We start from the raw sequence: 16,360 nt of genomic DNA, 5'->3' as shown, positions 1-16,360 counted from the left end.
TGAGGTTATGTTGGACCTTTCATTCAAACAAATGGAAAGATTATAAGATAAGGCTGGGTCGGAGCAGTAGTTTTTGTTCATTTAAGACAACTGTCTTTTGATTCTGTCTTAAACGTTTCCCCTCATGTCTTGTTATCTATGTTGATGTTCTGTTTAGTATTGCACAATATTGTGCAACTTCAACATAGATAAGTTGTAGAGTAATGAGAACTTAGGACCGTTGTCCATAGTGATTACCATTTAAGACAAAATATTATATATTTATATCTAATAATATATATCTTTTGACTGGGCACATGGAAACTGGATACCATTTTTTTAAAAATAATGTTTTATATTATTATTCTATTTTTTATTTTTATTTATTTTTTTAGCTTAATAATGATATTATGGCTCAGTTCAGAACGCCATGGATACAAGTACAGTCCATGTAACTTCAGTCTGTGCGTGCTCTACTTTCGTTGTGCGTCAGATCCATGTTTCCACTCCGGCTCGCGTGGTTCAGTCGCAGGGCTGCGTGGCACAGAAGGCGACGAGCTTGAATTAACAAAAGTGGAATAAAAGTGTCCACTCGCGCGCCCTGTAGCTGGTGGGCTGAGCTCGTGCACGCCACTCAAAGTGAAGGCGGGCAGGTGAGCGCGCGCGCGGAGAGAGAGGGAGGGATCAGGGCGCGCGTGGAGACTCTCACACGCGAATAAAGGCTCGGCAGCAGCGCGCCACTTTACTCACATCTCACACCGAGCACGGACCACCGCGAGCCCGACCCGCGCACCCGGCCACGCTTTATGCGGCGTTTTCTACATTCTTGAGTGAAGTTTTTATCACTTTTTGTTGCCGCGTAAAGATGAGTTTGTCGCTGCAGCTTTGGATACGTGGGACGCGCTTTTGACCGGGACCGTTTTACGAGACTGACACTTTTCAACACTTCTCTGGAGTTATCAAAGGTGCGTACGATATTCTGCCAATATTTATTCACATTTATTGTAACATAAAGGTTTTATCATGTTGCATACATCCATTGATTTGATCAGAATTAACCTCTCCATGTGCTTTCTAAAACCGTGCGTAACCATCAATTAGACAGAGTTATTTGAAGGCCCGCTGCGCAGCGCTCCACGGCGCACTAAACACGCCTAACAATGTTTTATTCTGGGGTATATTGCGAATTATTTGCTGCATAATGAAAAAAAAAAGAAAATTCGTGTTGATTTTAAAATGTTCCAAGAAGTTAATGCTTTGAAGCCGCAAATAACACCTTCACAAATATATGGCCTACCATTGAGCCGCCTATTGGAAAAGTTATGTGCATTTCGCACTACAAAATTCTACAATTTGAAAGCGCACAGCGAGGCCAGGGTCAGCTCGGTTTTACACAGAATCACTGAGCAAACTCGCTTTCGGATGCAGATATAATATATATAGGTTTAATATAAAGAAATAGAATTAGTCAAAAGAGTTTTATAGACCTGAATTATATTCTATATGAAACATATGGGCTTCTGTCCAAGATTGTTAGTATAAATAAAATAGATTTACATCTAATATCCTAAATTGTGAAGGAAAGGCCTATTTCATGAGTTCCAACTGCCTGATTATTGGAAACATTTTGAAGCCTTTTCACTAATCTATAAATAAAAATATAGTTTTGATTGTTAATTGTAATGGTGCTAATTTTTAATCCCTTCTGAGACCCATGGATATGCATTCTAAATAGAGGTTTTGCACCCATGCAAAAAATTAAATGAAAAGTACAACATATGGTCATTTGAGATTAGTCCAACTGAAAAAAATAATATTACATAAATACAATACAATAAAAACAAATAGCCCTAAAATCAAATATTTTTTATAGAATATGTTAATGTGTTATATTATGTTATCGTTCATGATTTATTATTAAAATTGTATCTGTTAAATCTACATTTATCTGGGGTTAAGATCATAATAATTCAACCTTTAAACTTGACTAAATATGTGATAGTCTTATTACAATATATATATATATATATATATATATATATATATATATATATACAATGTATAATAATTTAATTTTTTTAAGTATGTAAATTTCCTTTTAATTTGTTCAAGTGTAATCACAATTTCAACAAGCGTTTAATGCTGACAATTACAAACACTTTTTATATTTGTGACGTACGGGGCTCACTCAGACATTTCTTTTAAAAATGATATGTGAATAATATATTTATTAACATTTGTGCCCTGTTTTTCAGCCTGTTCTTCGCGTCGGCCCTGTCCATGGATAAGACTCATTCATCCAGCACAAACGAACTAATCATGACGACTTCAACAGGCCCATATCAACCGGAGCCCTTAACTCCACCCCGAGGCGCCCACCTTCACTCTTCCTCCTCTTCCCCCTCCTCCTCGCCTCTTAAGCCCAACCAGGTGGGACAGGTCATCCTCTACGGCGTCCCCATCGTGTCGCTCGTCATCGACAACAACGAGAGACTGTGCCTGGCTCAGATCTCCAACACGCTCCTCAAGAATTACAGCTACAATGAAATCCACAACCGGCGCGTGGCCTTGGGGATCACGTGCGTGCAGTGCACCCCGGTCCAGCTGGAGATCCTGCGGCGAGCGGGTGCCATGCCCATCTCGTCGCGCCGCTGCGGTATGATCACCAAGAGAGAAGCCGAGCGCCTCTGCAAGTCCTTCCTGGGGGAAAACGCGCCGCCCAAACTCCCGGACAACTTTGCCTTCGACGTGAGCCACGAGTGCGCCTGGGGTTGCCGTGGAAACTTCATCCCGGCGCGCTACAACAGCTCCCGGGCCAAGTGCATCAAGTGCTCGTTGTGTAATATGTACTTCTCCCCAAATAAGTTCATCTTTCACTCGCACCGTACTCCAGAATCCAAGTACATGCAGCCAGACGCGGCCAATTTCAACTCGTGGCGGCGGCACCTGAAGCTGAGCGAGAAGCACCCGCCGGAGGAGCTGATCTTCGCCTGGGAGGACGTCAAAGCCATGTTCAACGGAGGCAGCCGCAAACGCGCTCTGCCGCCCTCGGCCCACCACTCCATGGGCTCGGTCAAGTCGCTGCCCGCCTCGGTCATGCCTCACATGATGGGGGCGGACCTGGCTCAGAAAAGGGCCCGCTACGACGATGACGAGGACATGGACAGTGACAGTCTGTCTCCTCGTAAGACGTCTCGTAGTTACCCTGTCATCCCTGTGCCCAGTAAAAGCTTTGGCATGCTGCAAAAGTTCCCCCCGACCTCGCTGTTCCCCTCTCCCTATCCCTTCCCTGCCTTCGGCCTGTGTCAGCAGAAGAAGGAGGACAGTGATGTTTCGGTGGGTCCGAAAGGAGCGGGCCTGTCTGGTCTGCTGTGGCCGGGGCGTAAAGACACGTTTTACCCTCCTTTCTGCATGTTCTGGCCCCCCAGAGCGGCAGGAGGGATCCCAGTGCCCACGTACCTGCAGCCTCAGCCCAGCGCCCTCTCTCTGACGGAAAACCCTTCCCTCAGACAGGCCTTTCTGGACTTGTCCGATCCCTCTGAGTCCAGCGCAGGAGTGGGCTCCACCAATGCTGTCACTGCCTCTATCAGCGGCAGCAGTGGCACCAACACACCCAGGTCTGGACTCTTTGACCCTGAGTGCCCAGCGGTGACCTCTGACCTTCGTCCTGTTACCTCAGAGGGCTGGCTCAAACTTCTAGACACTCCTACACTACAGGGTCGAAAGCCGAGCTATGGTTCTGCGTTCCGGCCTGTGGTGAAGGACGCTGAGAGCATGGCTAAGCTCCACAGCGGCGGAGCCAGCGCAGAGGAAGAGTTTGGAGCAGTGAGCGGCTCTGAGCGGCACCACAGACTGTCGCCCAGCAGCAGCTGCAGCTATGGCAGCGAGAGCGCCGGAGAGGCAGAGGCGGGAGACAGCGAGGAGGAGGGAGAGGTGGATGTGGAGTCATCCAAACAGGACGAGGAGGAACAGAGAGCTGCTCCTTTCCTCCCTGTGGCCCAGGACAGAGGGAAGGACAGGGGCATGAGCGTGGTGTTTCCCACCTCCCCTCCCTCCTCCTCTGAGCCCGGCCTGCCCGCCTCCCCTCCTGCCTGCTCCAGCCCGCCCCACAGAGAGGACCCCGCATACAAAAACGTAAATATGCCCCCAGGCCACTTGAGCTAATTATTATTTAAATGGTGCTGCAGTCAGGCAGTGATGTGATCTGCATAAGCAGATTGATAGGCCGCTTGCTCCCTGTAGAAATGAAACAGTCACCCCACTTTGATCCCAGCTAATAGGCCCTGTACAGCGCGCTGTGTTTGTTCTCTCTCTGTCACTGGAGCCTGTTAGGGCAACTCTAATCTTTAACCTGTCGACTCCCCATTAGCAGCAGTGAGCTGGAGTGCTGAAGAACAGTTTAAACAGAAGCAGGTTTAATTGTCCATAGAAACACTTCAGTGAAGCTATTCAAAAAATACATTAACAGATGGATGCAGCAACATTATAATTAACTTTAACTGCTTTGTAGATTTAAATGTTGCATTGCAATATTAAGCTCTTACTGTTTCTGTACAGGTTCACAAAAACAGAGACGAAGGGCTGCCTGCATATGCAACCAAAGACAACTCCAGCATCACAGGTAAATGTCACTTTATAAATAATGAAACACATCAAGACAAGTCCTATCAAGCATTCAAAAGCAAAAATATCTCCACCTCAAAAAGTTACTATTAGTTGTTAAATTATTGTTGAATTATTATTCAAAACTGTGATTTTCAAGCTCTGTTTGAACCAGTTTGTTCAAGCTCCTATTTAGGGGATTTTACAGTGCGTTAAAATTCCATAAATAATTTGAAAATGTCCTCTTGTCACGCCTCTTTCATTTAGCGTTTATTTTGCAACAAATTGTTTTCATCAAATGTTTGCACAGCTTTTTCCTGGGTGTCATCAGGCCGTATTACAGAACCTATCTGGGCAGTTACACACTATCTGTTCCATCAGGCAGTGCTTCATATTCCTGTGACATTTCATTTGCTGGTCTCATCTCAGTCTGAGCCTTTAGTTCAACAACGCGTGTGTGTGTTTGTGTGTTTGTGTGTGTTTATGTGTGTTTGTGTGTGTTTATGTGTGTATGTGTGTGTGTGTGTGTGTTGTGCGACGGACACAAATGGTTTTCTCATCGCGGCGGGCACACTTAGTTATCTCTACTTGTGCGGATAACCGGCTCACCAATGGGCCTTACTGATTCGCTCGGTTCTGTTTGTGCTTTTTTGCAGATGAAAACAAAGAAAAGAGTAGTTTCTTTGTGACGGAGAATGAAACCACAGCGCCGGACTACTGGAGAGAGTCGACCGGTAAGACTTTTTCACAATATGATTTATTTTGTGGTACATAAATGTGTGTTGGCTGAGGTGGAATCAAAAACCAGGTTGTAGTTTTTTTTCTTTTTTACAAAAGAGTTGCTTGTCAATGTACCTGGATAAAGAAAGGTTGAATTAAAATAATAATAGGGGGAAAAACAATTAAAAAACAAATAATCATCCTTTTGCTCCATATTTGGAGATGCACATAAAATGAAAAATATGTTTTCTTTATTATTTAAAAACAAACAAAAAAAATGTTAACAAATTTCAATGATAATAATTCTGAACACATTTTTTACGTTTTATTTGCCTTTACATCTGAAGAAAAAAAAATGTTTTGCTTGTGGCGACAAAAACGAATAATTATTCTATTTACTCTTTACGTTACCTTGATTATTATGTTTAATACGTTTTAATTCTCCAACAATTACATTTCCTATCGACTAAACAATCCCTGCATATTGACGAATGCCGGTGGCTAACAGATCAATTACGTTGACTAATTTATAACAATAAGTGTAGTTTCTCAGTGACACTTCCTTTCTCCAGAACAGGTAAAAGTGTGCGGATGTAAAGAGTAGAGACAGATGAACCATCAGGAGGACGGTGTGTACACAGTGTACAGTGGCTCTTTAGGGGGCCGTTATAGTTCAACTAGAAAACATCAGCTCATCTCCTTCTTAGACCCATATCACCACCGACGTAATTGGCTTTTTCTCTTCCTCGGCGCGCGCGCAAAAAAAGCCTTCGTCGTTTGAAAAAGATCACAGCTTATTGCCTTTTTATATCTGTCAGGAAGACATTAAAAGTGCTTTATGACATCTGTGCCAACGTTTATGCCTCGCCCTCCTCCTCCTCCTCCCGACGCGCACCGCAATGATCCCCGCACATAATGTATAATGTATTTCGAAAAATTACACGAAACAAATTAAATGAGACCACCTTTCCCCTGATTGCCAAACGTCTCCCTGGGCGGTGGGACGCTCTACGTGATTAGAAGGCCTGATTCCTCCGAGTGGCGCTCCCCTCCCTTCGCCGCACCCCCAGCCACTGTCTTTACACTCTCCCTCTGTTTCTAGGGAGGAAAAATAATCTAATTTTCCATTTATGTAATGCAAACCGCCTTGGCTTTGACTATTCACGGTTAATTGACTGTCAAACGAGGTTGTTATCCTCGGGCACTGTCTGCAAATTTGCTTGTCAAATGAGACAGAGAGAGAAGGAGAGAGAGAGAGAAGGAGAGAGAGCTGCTTCAAATGAGAGAGAAGGAGAGAGAGAGATGCTTCGGCCGACGGGAGGAGATATGGAAAATGCACTCATTCAAAGTAAATAAACAAACAGCACAGACTCTACATATTCAACTGTGTAGAAAACAACGGCAATTAAAAGTACATTTTTCATTGATGGCACACAAAATCAGCAAGAAATCAATGTGTTATGTGATATTATAATTCTGATGTGGGCAGTATATCAACATTTAGATACTATTGTGATTGTTGAGTATGGCGTTTCTAGTGAAAAAAGCTAAAAATGAGCAGGTTAAAAAGTCAAAAATATGGACATGTTCAAATAAGGGTTTTAAAGTGATTTTTCGGAATGCATTAGAAGCCAATTAATGCAATCGATATGGACCTCAATGAAATATAAATTGGAAACAAATTAATCATTGTTGTTAGCATTAGTGTTGTCAGGTTACAAACATTTCAAACTAAATTTCAAGGAATAGACTCGATACTGATTTTGATACCGCAATTATTATTAAAAATGCTCTTTTTTTTTTAGATTATTAGATTATTAGCAACACAAAATAGTAGTACTTATATTATGGGAATTTGTTCCATCAACGGCACTAATTTTACCAGAAATTATAATCTGTTTTTTGATATTTTTGACAACCCTTTTTAGCCTCATCACTTATTCACCTTTATTTTTATTCTGTATTATTTTATTTGCTCTAAAACCAATTGCAGAAATAACCCTGTAACAATTACAGTATTTTGACCCAAACAACCTGTTCATTTAGAAAAGCTGTAAACAAACGCTTTCTATCGTGGGTTTCTACTGACACCTACAGGTCAAAACAGGAACTGACAACATTGTGATAGGCCTTTTTTTCATTGTAAATCGTGGACTATGGGTAATATTTGTGATAAATGCTTGTTGAGTGGTGCAAGATTTGTTTGACAGTTTGAATAATTATTCATTTGTGTATTTTCTCTCAGGGGATCAAAGCCAAGGAGCCTCGTCTCCCGCCTCAATGAAAAAAGATGTGGAACACATGGAGAAAGGTAGGAGATGACAACAGTGAGCCTTTAGTTTAAAACAATACAAAACCAACTTTCACCTTGCAAAATTTTTTTTTTCAATAATAATGAATCAAACCTTCAAACATTGAAAATCCATGATTTAATAGTGGATCTAAACACACAAAAAAATCATGTGTCAAGATAAATAACGCCGAATAATGTGACATAAATGAAAATAAATGAAATGAATGAAACAAACTAATCTATGATCTATAATTAAAATAGAAATGGATGTTATTGGTACACTTTCAAACTTAAAAGGTTTTGACCTGGTTTATGGTTAATATTTCTGCAATTATTGGGCCTTTCCACATAATAAAATTAACTTATTTGACGCTGTTTCATTTTTTGAGCAGTGATTTTACAAGACCACGAGATCACACACAATTACAAATATTTACACACAAAAGTATTAGCAAACAGTGTATTTATCTGTAAAGAGGCAGATTAATCACTCCCAAATCTCAAACTCTCTCACTACAAGCTTTCTCCTTTCTGCTGCCGTCTAAAGAAACCCTTTAGAATAAATAATTAAAAACAAATAAAAACTTTAAGACACCATCACCTGAAAGACAAAAAAATGTTTTATTTTATACTTCTTTCTTCTTCTTCTTCTTCTTCTTCTTCTTCTTCTTCTTCTTCTTCTTCTTCTTCTTCTTCTTCTTCTTCTTCTTCTTCTTCTTCTTCTTCTTCTTCTTCTTCTTCTTCTTCTTCTTCTTCGTCTTCTTCGTCTTCTTCGTCTTCGTCTTTTAATTATGGACCACCTCGTGTCTGAAACAAAGTTAATTAAAATGATTGAAAGCATTGTTTGTGCCCTCGTTTTCTCGGCAGAAGAGCTTCAGAAAGTGTTGCTGGAGCAGATCGACTTCCGGCGCAGACTGGAGCAGGAGTTCCACGCTCTCAAGGGCACGTCGCCGTTCCCCGTGTTTCGTAAGTCAAAAGTTTCAAACGTATTCTCTCCTTTCTACGTGTGCGTAACAGAGACGACAATGTAAGATCTAAAATATTGTAAACGTGACACTTTTAGAAGCAAAACTTTCGTTCAGGCAGTGCGATGATGGCCTTTATATTTGAAAATCAGAATGAAGTAAATCACAATATATCCTGAACGATATGATGTGTTCCAGATCGAATGAAACATATTTTGATGATTGTAACAGTCATTTGGTCTATACAGACTCTAAAATGTACATTATAATAAAGACAGCAGCGTAATTAAATCAAAATGTCCAAAAAGAATGTTAATTTCTGATTTTGCACTTTTTTTGTTAAGTATTCTGTGTCTAGATGCCTTCAGTCGCCATATTTCAACGTGTCTTCGGTTAAAATGTGTTCTAAAAGTCGCAATGTTCAATCAAAATAATCGTTCAACTAATCGTAGAAACAATCATTTACTAATTGACAAACAATCACTTTGATTGAACATTGTGATGTTTAGAACACATTTTTTACAGAATAAACGTTGGAATATGGCTTCTAGACCCTAGAATACTTACAAATAGAGTGCAAAATCATGAAATTCTATTATTAATATTAGTCCTGATAACAATTACGATCATGAAAATGTGACAAAATAAAAACAATCGCTGACTAGTCGACTACTCAAGTCATCATTATTTGCAGCGCTACATTATAACATTAAAATTAAGTGTCAGAATTATATCACAATATTCCAAATTTCATATTGCCCCGAAAGCAAATGGCGATATTTATCATGAGCAGTATAATATAATATGGATACACTCTCTCTAAATGTAAATGTTGTTTTACTTTTTTTTCTGACATTTCTATATTTTCATTCAGAACATCACACACTAAAGAAGAGACACTGTATCAGAAACAAAACTGAGCATTTCACCGTCGTTTGGTCCTGCTGTCAATAATCGTTACAAAATCCTGAGCGTTTCTTGCTACCCATGGCTTGCAGCATCATATTGGGACCGTCGTCGTAGCGATTTACAATTTAAAACTAAATATGACTACTTTTGAATGGGGGGGAAACAGGAGGCTGAAACCATGCATGGATTATGACATCTCGTTCTAAATGGTGCTTTTTCCATCTTTACACAAGCGATCCTGCGTCGAAGCATAAACTAATCTTGTAATATGTAATTTCAGATAATTTCCAGGACCAGATGAAGAGGGAGCTCGCCTACAGAGAGGAGATGGTCCAGCAGTTGCAGATGGTGAGGCGGCGGCGCTAATGACGTGTTGAATGAGCACAAATATTCTCCATCTCTTTAAATGCCAATTAAACCACCGGTAGTTTACAGACGTGTGAAATGGAGACGGCTTGCTTCGACAACCGGCCTCCATCATGATTTTGAGCACCTAATTATGAAGCACGTGTATCATTTACAACATTTCCGCAGAGATTTAAAGTACATTCGGGAAACGAGAAGAGAGCGATTTTAAATGGACTCGTGGGCGATATGCGCAATCATATTTTCCTGAAACAATAATCAGATTACGCTCTTACAATCCGTCAGAACTGTGCTGAACGTGACTGTTAGGGTGCGCCACATCTGCTCGTCTCCGTGGAGATAATACCGCTTCACCTGGAATGTTCCACAGTAGGGCATTCATTATCTGGCGTTGAATCAATTACGAGCAGGTTTTTTGAGTGACGGAATTAGCTGGGAAAACGTGCATTCTTACTGGGAGCTGACCTGGAACTTGGGCTGATGGCGTCACCTGCTCGTTTCCATGGAGATAGACATGTTTAATGCCGTACTGTGGAACGTTACAGGCAGAGCAATAGCATTTCCATGAAGACAGGCAGGTAGTGGAACAATAAAAGTGCAGAAATGTCGCTTTATGACATTTTCTTACACATGTATATTATTTTTTTTAATATTATTGACGTCACACTTAATTTTATGGGTGAGACATTGGCAAAAAAATTGATTTTTCTAATACCGCTACATGATCTCGATTCATAACGCATCAGGAGTGTGCTAAAATTTGCCAGTAAATGTCCAAAAGTATCGCTCAAAACCTGAACGCACCATCAGTTTAACCACAAAAGTGCAGAAATATCGCTTTATACCCTCGTTTGGAAGATTGCACTGGACCTTTCTGTACATTTTATATTCAATCCTCTCTTTGTTGTCATTTTTAGTTGTTTTAACGACCAGACAACATAATAACGTTTTATCCATTTTACGACATTTCGAATTTCCAAACTTCCAAACTGTCGATACGTTCTCGCAAATGATAAATCACTCTCCTCTAGTCAAAGTCCTTAGTGTTTATTTGTGTATCGAGCAGTCGTTTGTGGTTCGTCTTTCACGGGTGAGCGGCTCGTCCTCAGCTCGGGCCAGTATCCGAGTCCACATCAATCACGTCCGTCTCCGCCGTCCTCCGACACCTGCAGCGGCGACGTCTAGAAAGCGAGTGAGCGCGTGCATCCAAAATGATCTGTCATGTGCGGGATAGAACACGCTCAGTTTAGGTTGCGAATCACATCAGGGTTCGTCACATTTCGATACGATACGCGATCACAGACGGGCAATACATCGCAAGTAATAATGTCGTGAATGTTGTTTTGAAGATGTGCAACATTTGAATCTCGAGTACAGGAAAATGCTACGGAAAGAGCTGATTAAAACAATACAAAAAAATTCAAAAAGCAGTGTTGTAAACTTTTAAACAAAGGTATAAAGGTGATCTTTGTCATTATTTCTGCACTTTAATAATTCATTTGACAGACATTTAACATTTGTCTGATCAACTAATGCGTTTAAAGACATGTTTGATCACATTTCTGTTGGATCGACATAATATCGGAGACTCAAAATGTATAATCACTGTTTTTAAGAACAAAATAGATTTTAACAACAGTATTTCTTTGTTGAACCACCACCTGCACAAACCTGATATAAGATATACTAGTTTTAATCATTAAAACAGTGAATATGTCCAATGTGTTTCACAAACAAGCGACAGAATTGTAGCGGCGTCACTAAATACATAATACTTTCGGTGATCGATACGGCAGCCTACGATATTAATACTGTATCACCATCGATAGTTCAATATTTTAGCAAACTTCCACTTTAAAATTCCAAAGGGCTATTAACTCTGAGATTATGAGGTTAAAGTTTTGACTACTCGCGTAACAAAAGTGGAAAAAAAATATTGATAGAGTGTAAAAAAGGTACACACTACAATACAAATTTCAGATAGACATTTTCAAATTCAAAGGAAATGTATTGTATGTAACGAGTATGTACTTGTAATGACTGTATTTTAACTCTTGTTCTTCTGCTGTTTTCAGATTCCCTACGCAAATATGATCAGGAAAGAGAAGATTACGTCACATTTGAGCAAGTAAATAAAAGGTAAACACATGTTTTGTTTAATTTACAGCCTTAAAAAACATACATATTCACAAAAACAATGGGTCTTTATTGTCATTTAATCTTTTTCATGATGTTTTTACAGACTCAACACCGCGAGATCCCTGTCCAGTGACAACAAATGAGTCAAACCTTATTATTTATTTGAACTATACAGATTTTATACTTTGTGAATAGGCTGCTGTAAATAGCCTTTTGGTCTGAGACTTGTGGAGGATCAGTGAAGCTGACGGTTGAGATTCAAAGCTTTACCAAAGCTGGACCAAAGTGAATACAGAAGAAACGCTCCGGGCTGCTGCTGCTAACTTCGCGTCAGCGTCGGGGCCCCCGCGGATCGGCCTCAGATCGACCACGTGCAACTTTTGAGTTTTTACGTACGGCAAACGCATTGACTTTGAAATGCCAGACGAAGAACAAACCCAAATCCAGACGAGTCAAAGTGAGCAGAGTGATCTCGGATATCTCAATGTGACAGTGCAATAAAAGCTTTATGTGGAGTGTTACACGATAAACGAATTCAGTTGTTTTGTCATCACAGTATTAGTATGATCAGTGCATGTTTAAACGACTCACGGCTTTATCGGATCGTCTCGTTTGATTTCTGTAAAACTGACAAAGGACAAAGCTGTAAATAGTTCAGTGTACAAAGTGTCTCCGTAGACCGCTGCGTGTTAGCTTGTTTGTTTTTGTGTTTCGGGGCTCAAAACCCTGATTGTGAAGAATTATTTATTATTATTTATTAAATTAAAAAGACTCGGTGCTGCTAATGATGTTAATAATGTTAATAATGGTCAAGTATACAGTATTTGTCAGAAAGAATAAAAAGAGGAATCTTAAAATGTTTCATGCGTTTTCTGATATGGCCTGTACGCAGTGCTGTCCATGCAGATGTATTATGTTCCTGTATTTTCTAATTCTTTATGTGGATAAATTAAATGGCTACAATAACCATACTTGGTCCTGAACATTGATTTCATATCATTAATTAAGGGTGTAAATTGTGGGGAGAGTTGGATGAGGTAGTGAGACGTAGATGATAAAGTTAGACGACTATAGCAATGCAACAATTAAACAACTATTTGTGACTAGTTGACTATAAGAAATAATTGCGATAATCGTTATCTAGACTTTTATGACAAAGACGGTGGGATTATAAAATCAAAATGTCAAATATTTTCAGATTTTTATCAATAATGCACTTTGTTCATAAATCTGTTCTATCTTAAAGCCTCTGTCACCACATGTCAATCTTTATTTGGTTCAAAATGTATTGTATTAAAGAAGTCTTGTACGACAATAGTTTCACAACTCGACTAATCAAAATAATTATTGCTGAACTAGTTGACGACTGAAACAATTGTCAGTTGCAGCCAAGACTACTAGGAAACCATATGATTTTATCCCTTAAAACACAGTGTTAGGCCAGTTCATGTTAAAACCCAGTACGACAGGACCTCAAAAAGTTATGTTGTTCTTGTTTTTGTTTATATCATGTTGATTTCACTATTTTATACCAATAAATATATCTAAATAAATAAGTGGGATGAGGGACAGGGGCCTAGGTGTCAAATAAAAGAGGGACACCATTATCATTGAATAGAAAAATAAAACTGACAGCTTGAAATCGTATACATAGGTAAAAAGTAAAAAAAAAAATCTAATTTAATAACATTCAGAAAAAAATACAGCCTTTTTCCTTTGACTACGTTTGTTGATCCATGGTTTGTTGCGGCGTGTTTACGACGTGCAGCGCGTGTTTACGGCAGCTGGGCGTGGCGGAGGGAAAGGAGGACTTCCGCACATGGATCCATTTCCACACCATGGCGTTCACTTTGTACACTCTGATCCAAACTGCGATCCTTTGCACTAACGCCGTGGCCGTTCTACACGAGGAGAGGTTCCTCAGCAAGAGTAAGTGCTTCAGATTTTGTGTTTGGAGCCGAAACACTCCGTACAAAGCTACAAAGCTACAAAGCTAAAGCTAACGGGGTTTTCTGTGGACGACACTCTTCCCTCTGCTGCTGCTGCTGATGTGGCGACTCTCAAACACGAACAGCTGATCATCCTGTCTTACTTTAGCTGTTTTTACAAATCAAAACTGTCGGTCACTTAAAAACAACATGATCCAAGTTGATCCATGCTCTCTTTTTTCATTAGTTAATGGAAAGAGATTAACTCAATAAATCTCAACATTCCCTGCAGTGGATATGATTTATGTGGGGATGGACAAACTAATCTGCACCATTGTTGTATTGCCCTTTATCAATGCCTAAACTAGATGAAATAGTAAATATAATGTAACTGCTTCTAAATAACATGTTATAATGTCTATGTTTAAATGCACACCAATATTATGATCATTGTCTGCTTTATTGAGTCATACAATTATTCAAAGTAATGCAAACACTATGTATGTGAATAATCTGTCTGTGAATAAAGGGAAATTATGCGGAAAATGGCAAAATAATGCAAAGCGAACATGTGAAAGATTGGAAAAGTTATTTCAAAATTCATTGTAATATGTCTAATAGTTGGTCTGAAAATTATTTATCCTGTGCTATAATCACACACCAAAAAGCAAATCTAATTATTGTTTCACTTATTTTTCTAGTTCTTGAATAAATGTTCCTCTTTAGGTCAAGGTTTAAAACAATGGACCGACATTTTCAACACAAGAAAATACTTTGTGTACTAGTTCTGATAATGCTCCAGATCAACTGTTCTTGAAAGGTCTAATGCTGTTTTTTTTTTTTGTAGTATCAATACTTGTTAGAATTTCAGTAGTTTTAGTATTGATTAGTATCTTATTTCTGATACTTTTGACAAGCCGTATTCCACGTCACATGTAGGACTCCGGCTGGGCTTTTGGGTGGGATCTGTAAGCGTACTGTAACCCTGTGTTCTGTGTGTCTGCAGTCGGCTGGGGAGTGGAGCAGGGAGTCGGAGGATTTGGAGATGATCCTGGAGTGAAAGCCCAAGTCCTGAATCTGATCCGCTCTGTCCGGACCGTCATGAGAGGTGCTCCTTTTTCCTTTTGCTGTTTCTGTCGTAAAATCTGAAAAGAAAACACACTCTGAGTTTCCCACACGTCCTGGAAAACCTGAAAAATAATGTTCTTTTCGGTTTTCCAGACCTGGGAAAATGCATCAAAAATGAATAAGTTTGACCCTTTTTATTTGGAGGATTATTGATTACTAGAAACTGCTTCTGCCGTAATCACAGTCAAAGGAACAGAAAAACTATAAAACCCACTCAAATGCAGGAAATGTACAACGGTTCTTGTTACAAAACTGTGGAGATCAATATGTTAATTTAGTTGCCAATTTACAGATCCTCAAGAGCACGTTTAAAAGCCAATAACAATACACACAATGCACAATATTTGTACTTTAAGCCACTCAAATGAATTGTTTCTCCAGTATCTATACAGATGAGCTCTTGGATTAGTGTCTGGGTGTCGATATGACCGTAATCGTGTGTGTTTGCTTTTCTTCAGTGCCTCTTATCATGGTGAATTCGGTGTGCATCGTCCTCTTGTTGCTGTTTGGTTGACGTCGGGGCAAAAAAGAACCAGAAGATTAAACATACCAAAAGGAACGGAGAGAGAATTCCTTGAGTCTCATCTTTCCTCCAGAAAACCTCCTGAAGATGGACTTTGTGGGCACAATACGGCACCGAGACTGGCATCCAGACACATCGGACACTTCGGACTCTTGCATTTGTCTTTTTGAATAATGCGTGTGAAGATGCTACAAACTAAGAACGGTTTAATATCCAGATTTTTTAAGATTAACATTTTTAATCACATTACAGTGTTCATTTTGGATGATACACCTGTGGAAATGAGCACTGTTGTAACATTGCAGCTGAGTTTTACTTGTTTTTGTCTTTTATAACCAAAATTAAACATGTTTACATTTTAGCAAGTCTCTTTAACTTATAATAAAGTAGTACAATGTTGTTCGTCAGGCGGAGAAAGAAGTACCACACGCCAAACGAAGGCAAATGGAAAAAAACGCGTAATCTCAGTGTTTGGTGTAATAATCCCACATGTTTTAAAATGCCAGCTTCACAAATATTTATTAACATTTTAGTTCTAAAGGCTGAGGGGGGAGCGTTAAAAGCATATGTTTATCAGAGGGATTATACCAAAGCCACAATGATCTGCCAGTTTGGAAAGCAATACAAACCAACACTTAAAATTAGAAATGATGTGAAAAAAATACGCAGACAGAAAATCTCAATTAATGCCCTGTATTTCCCCCAAACAACATTTAAATTGTACCTGAAGAAGTTCCTGTGTAAGAAGACGTCTTGTGACACTGTTAAAGGGCTGCAACGATTAATCAACAAGTCATGACTAGTCGAC

General features: G+C 39.6%; 2 protein-coding genes across 2 annotated transcripts; both read left to right on the top strand.

The window, feature by feature from the left end:
- The first annotated feature begins 739 nt into the window (after positions 1 to 739).
- Positions 740 to 12,942, top strand: skor2 (SKI family transcriptional corepressor 2). The gene is made up of 9 exons (XM_072454365.1): positions 740 to 944; positions 2,235 to 4,113; positions 4,537 to 4,600; positions 5,238 to 5,315; positions 7,547 to 7,612; positions 8,462 to 8,560; positions 9,749 to 9,816; positions 11,910 to 11,973; positions 12,077 to 12,942. Exons 2-8 carry the CDS (start codon positions 2,260 to 2,262, stop codon positions 11,964 to 11,966), a joined length of 2,286 nt encoding a protein of 761 aa, XP_072310466.1. The 5' UTR covers positions 740 to 944; positions 2,235 to 2,259; the 3' UTR covers positions 11,967 to 11,973; positions 12,077 to 12,942.
- An 831-nt stretch (positions 12,943 to 13,773) lies between these two features.
- Positions 13,774 to 15,917, top strand: ier3ip1 (immediate early response 3 interacting protein 1). Its single transcript, XM_072453786.1, has 3 exons — positions 13,774 to 13,902; positions 14,908 to 15,009; positions 15,488 to 15,917. The coding sequence occupies exons 1-3, from the start codon at positions 13,812 to 13,814 to the stop codon at positions 15,541 to 15,543; spliced, it is 249 nt and encodes an 82-aa protein (XP_072309887.1). The 5' UTR covers positions 13,774 to 13,811; the 3' UTR covers positions 15,544 to 15,917.
- The last annotated feature ends 443 nt before the right edge of the window (positions 15,918 to 16,360 follow it).

This window comes from Eucyclogobius newberryi, unplaced genomic scaffold (assembly GCF_026437365.1).
Source record: "Eucyclogobius newberryi isolate DKJ021-1_F unplaced genomic scaffold, fEucNew1.0.hap1 SCAF_2, whole genome shotgun sequence".
NCBI lineage: Eukaryota > Metazoa > Chordata > Actinopteri > Gobiiformes > Gobiidae > Eucyclogobius > Eucyclogobius newberryi.
This window is presented reverse-complemented; position numbering and strand designations above follow the sequence as displayed.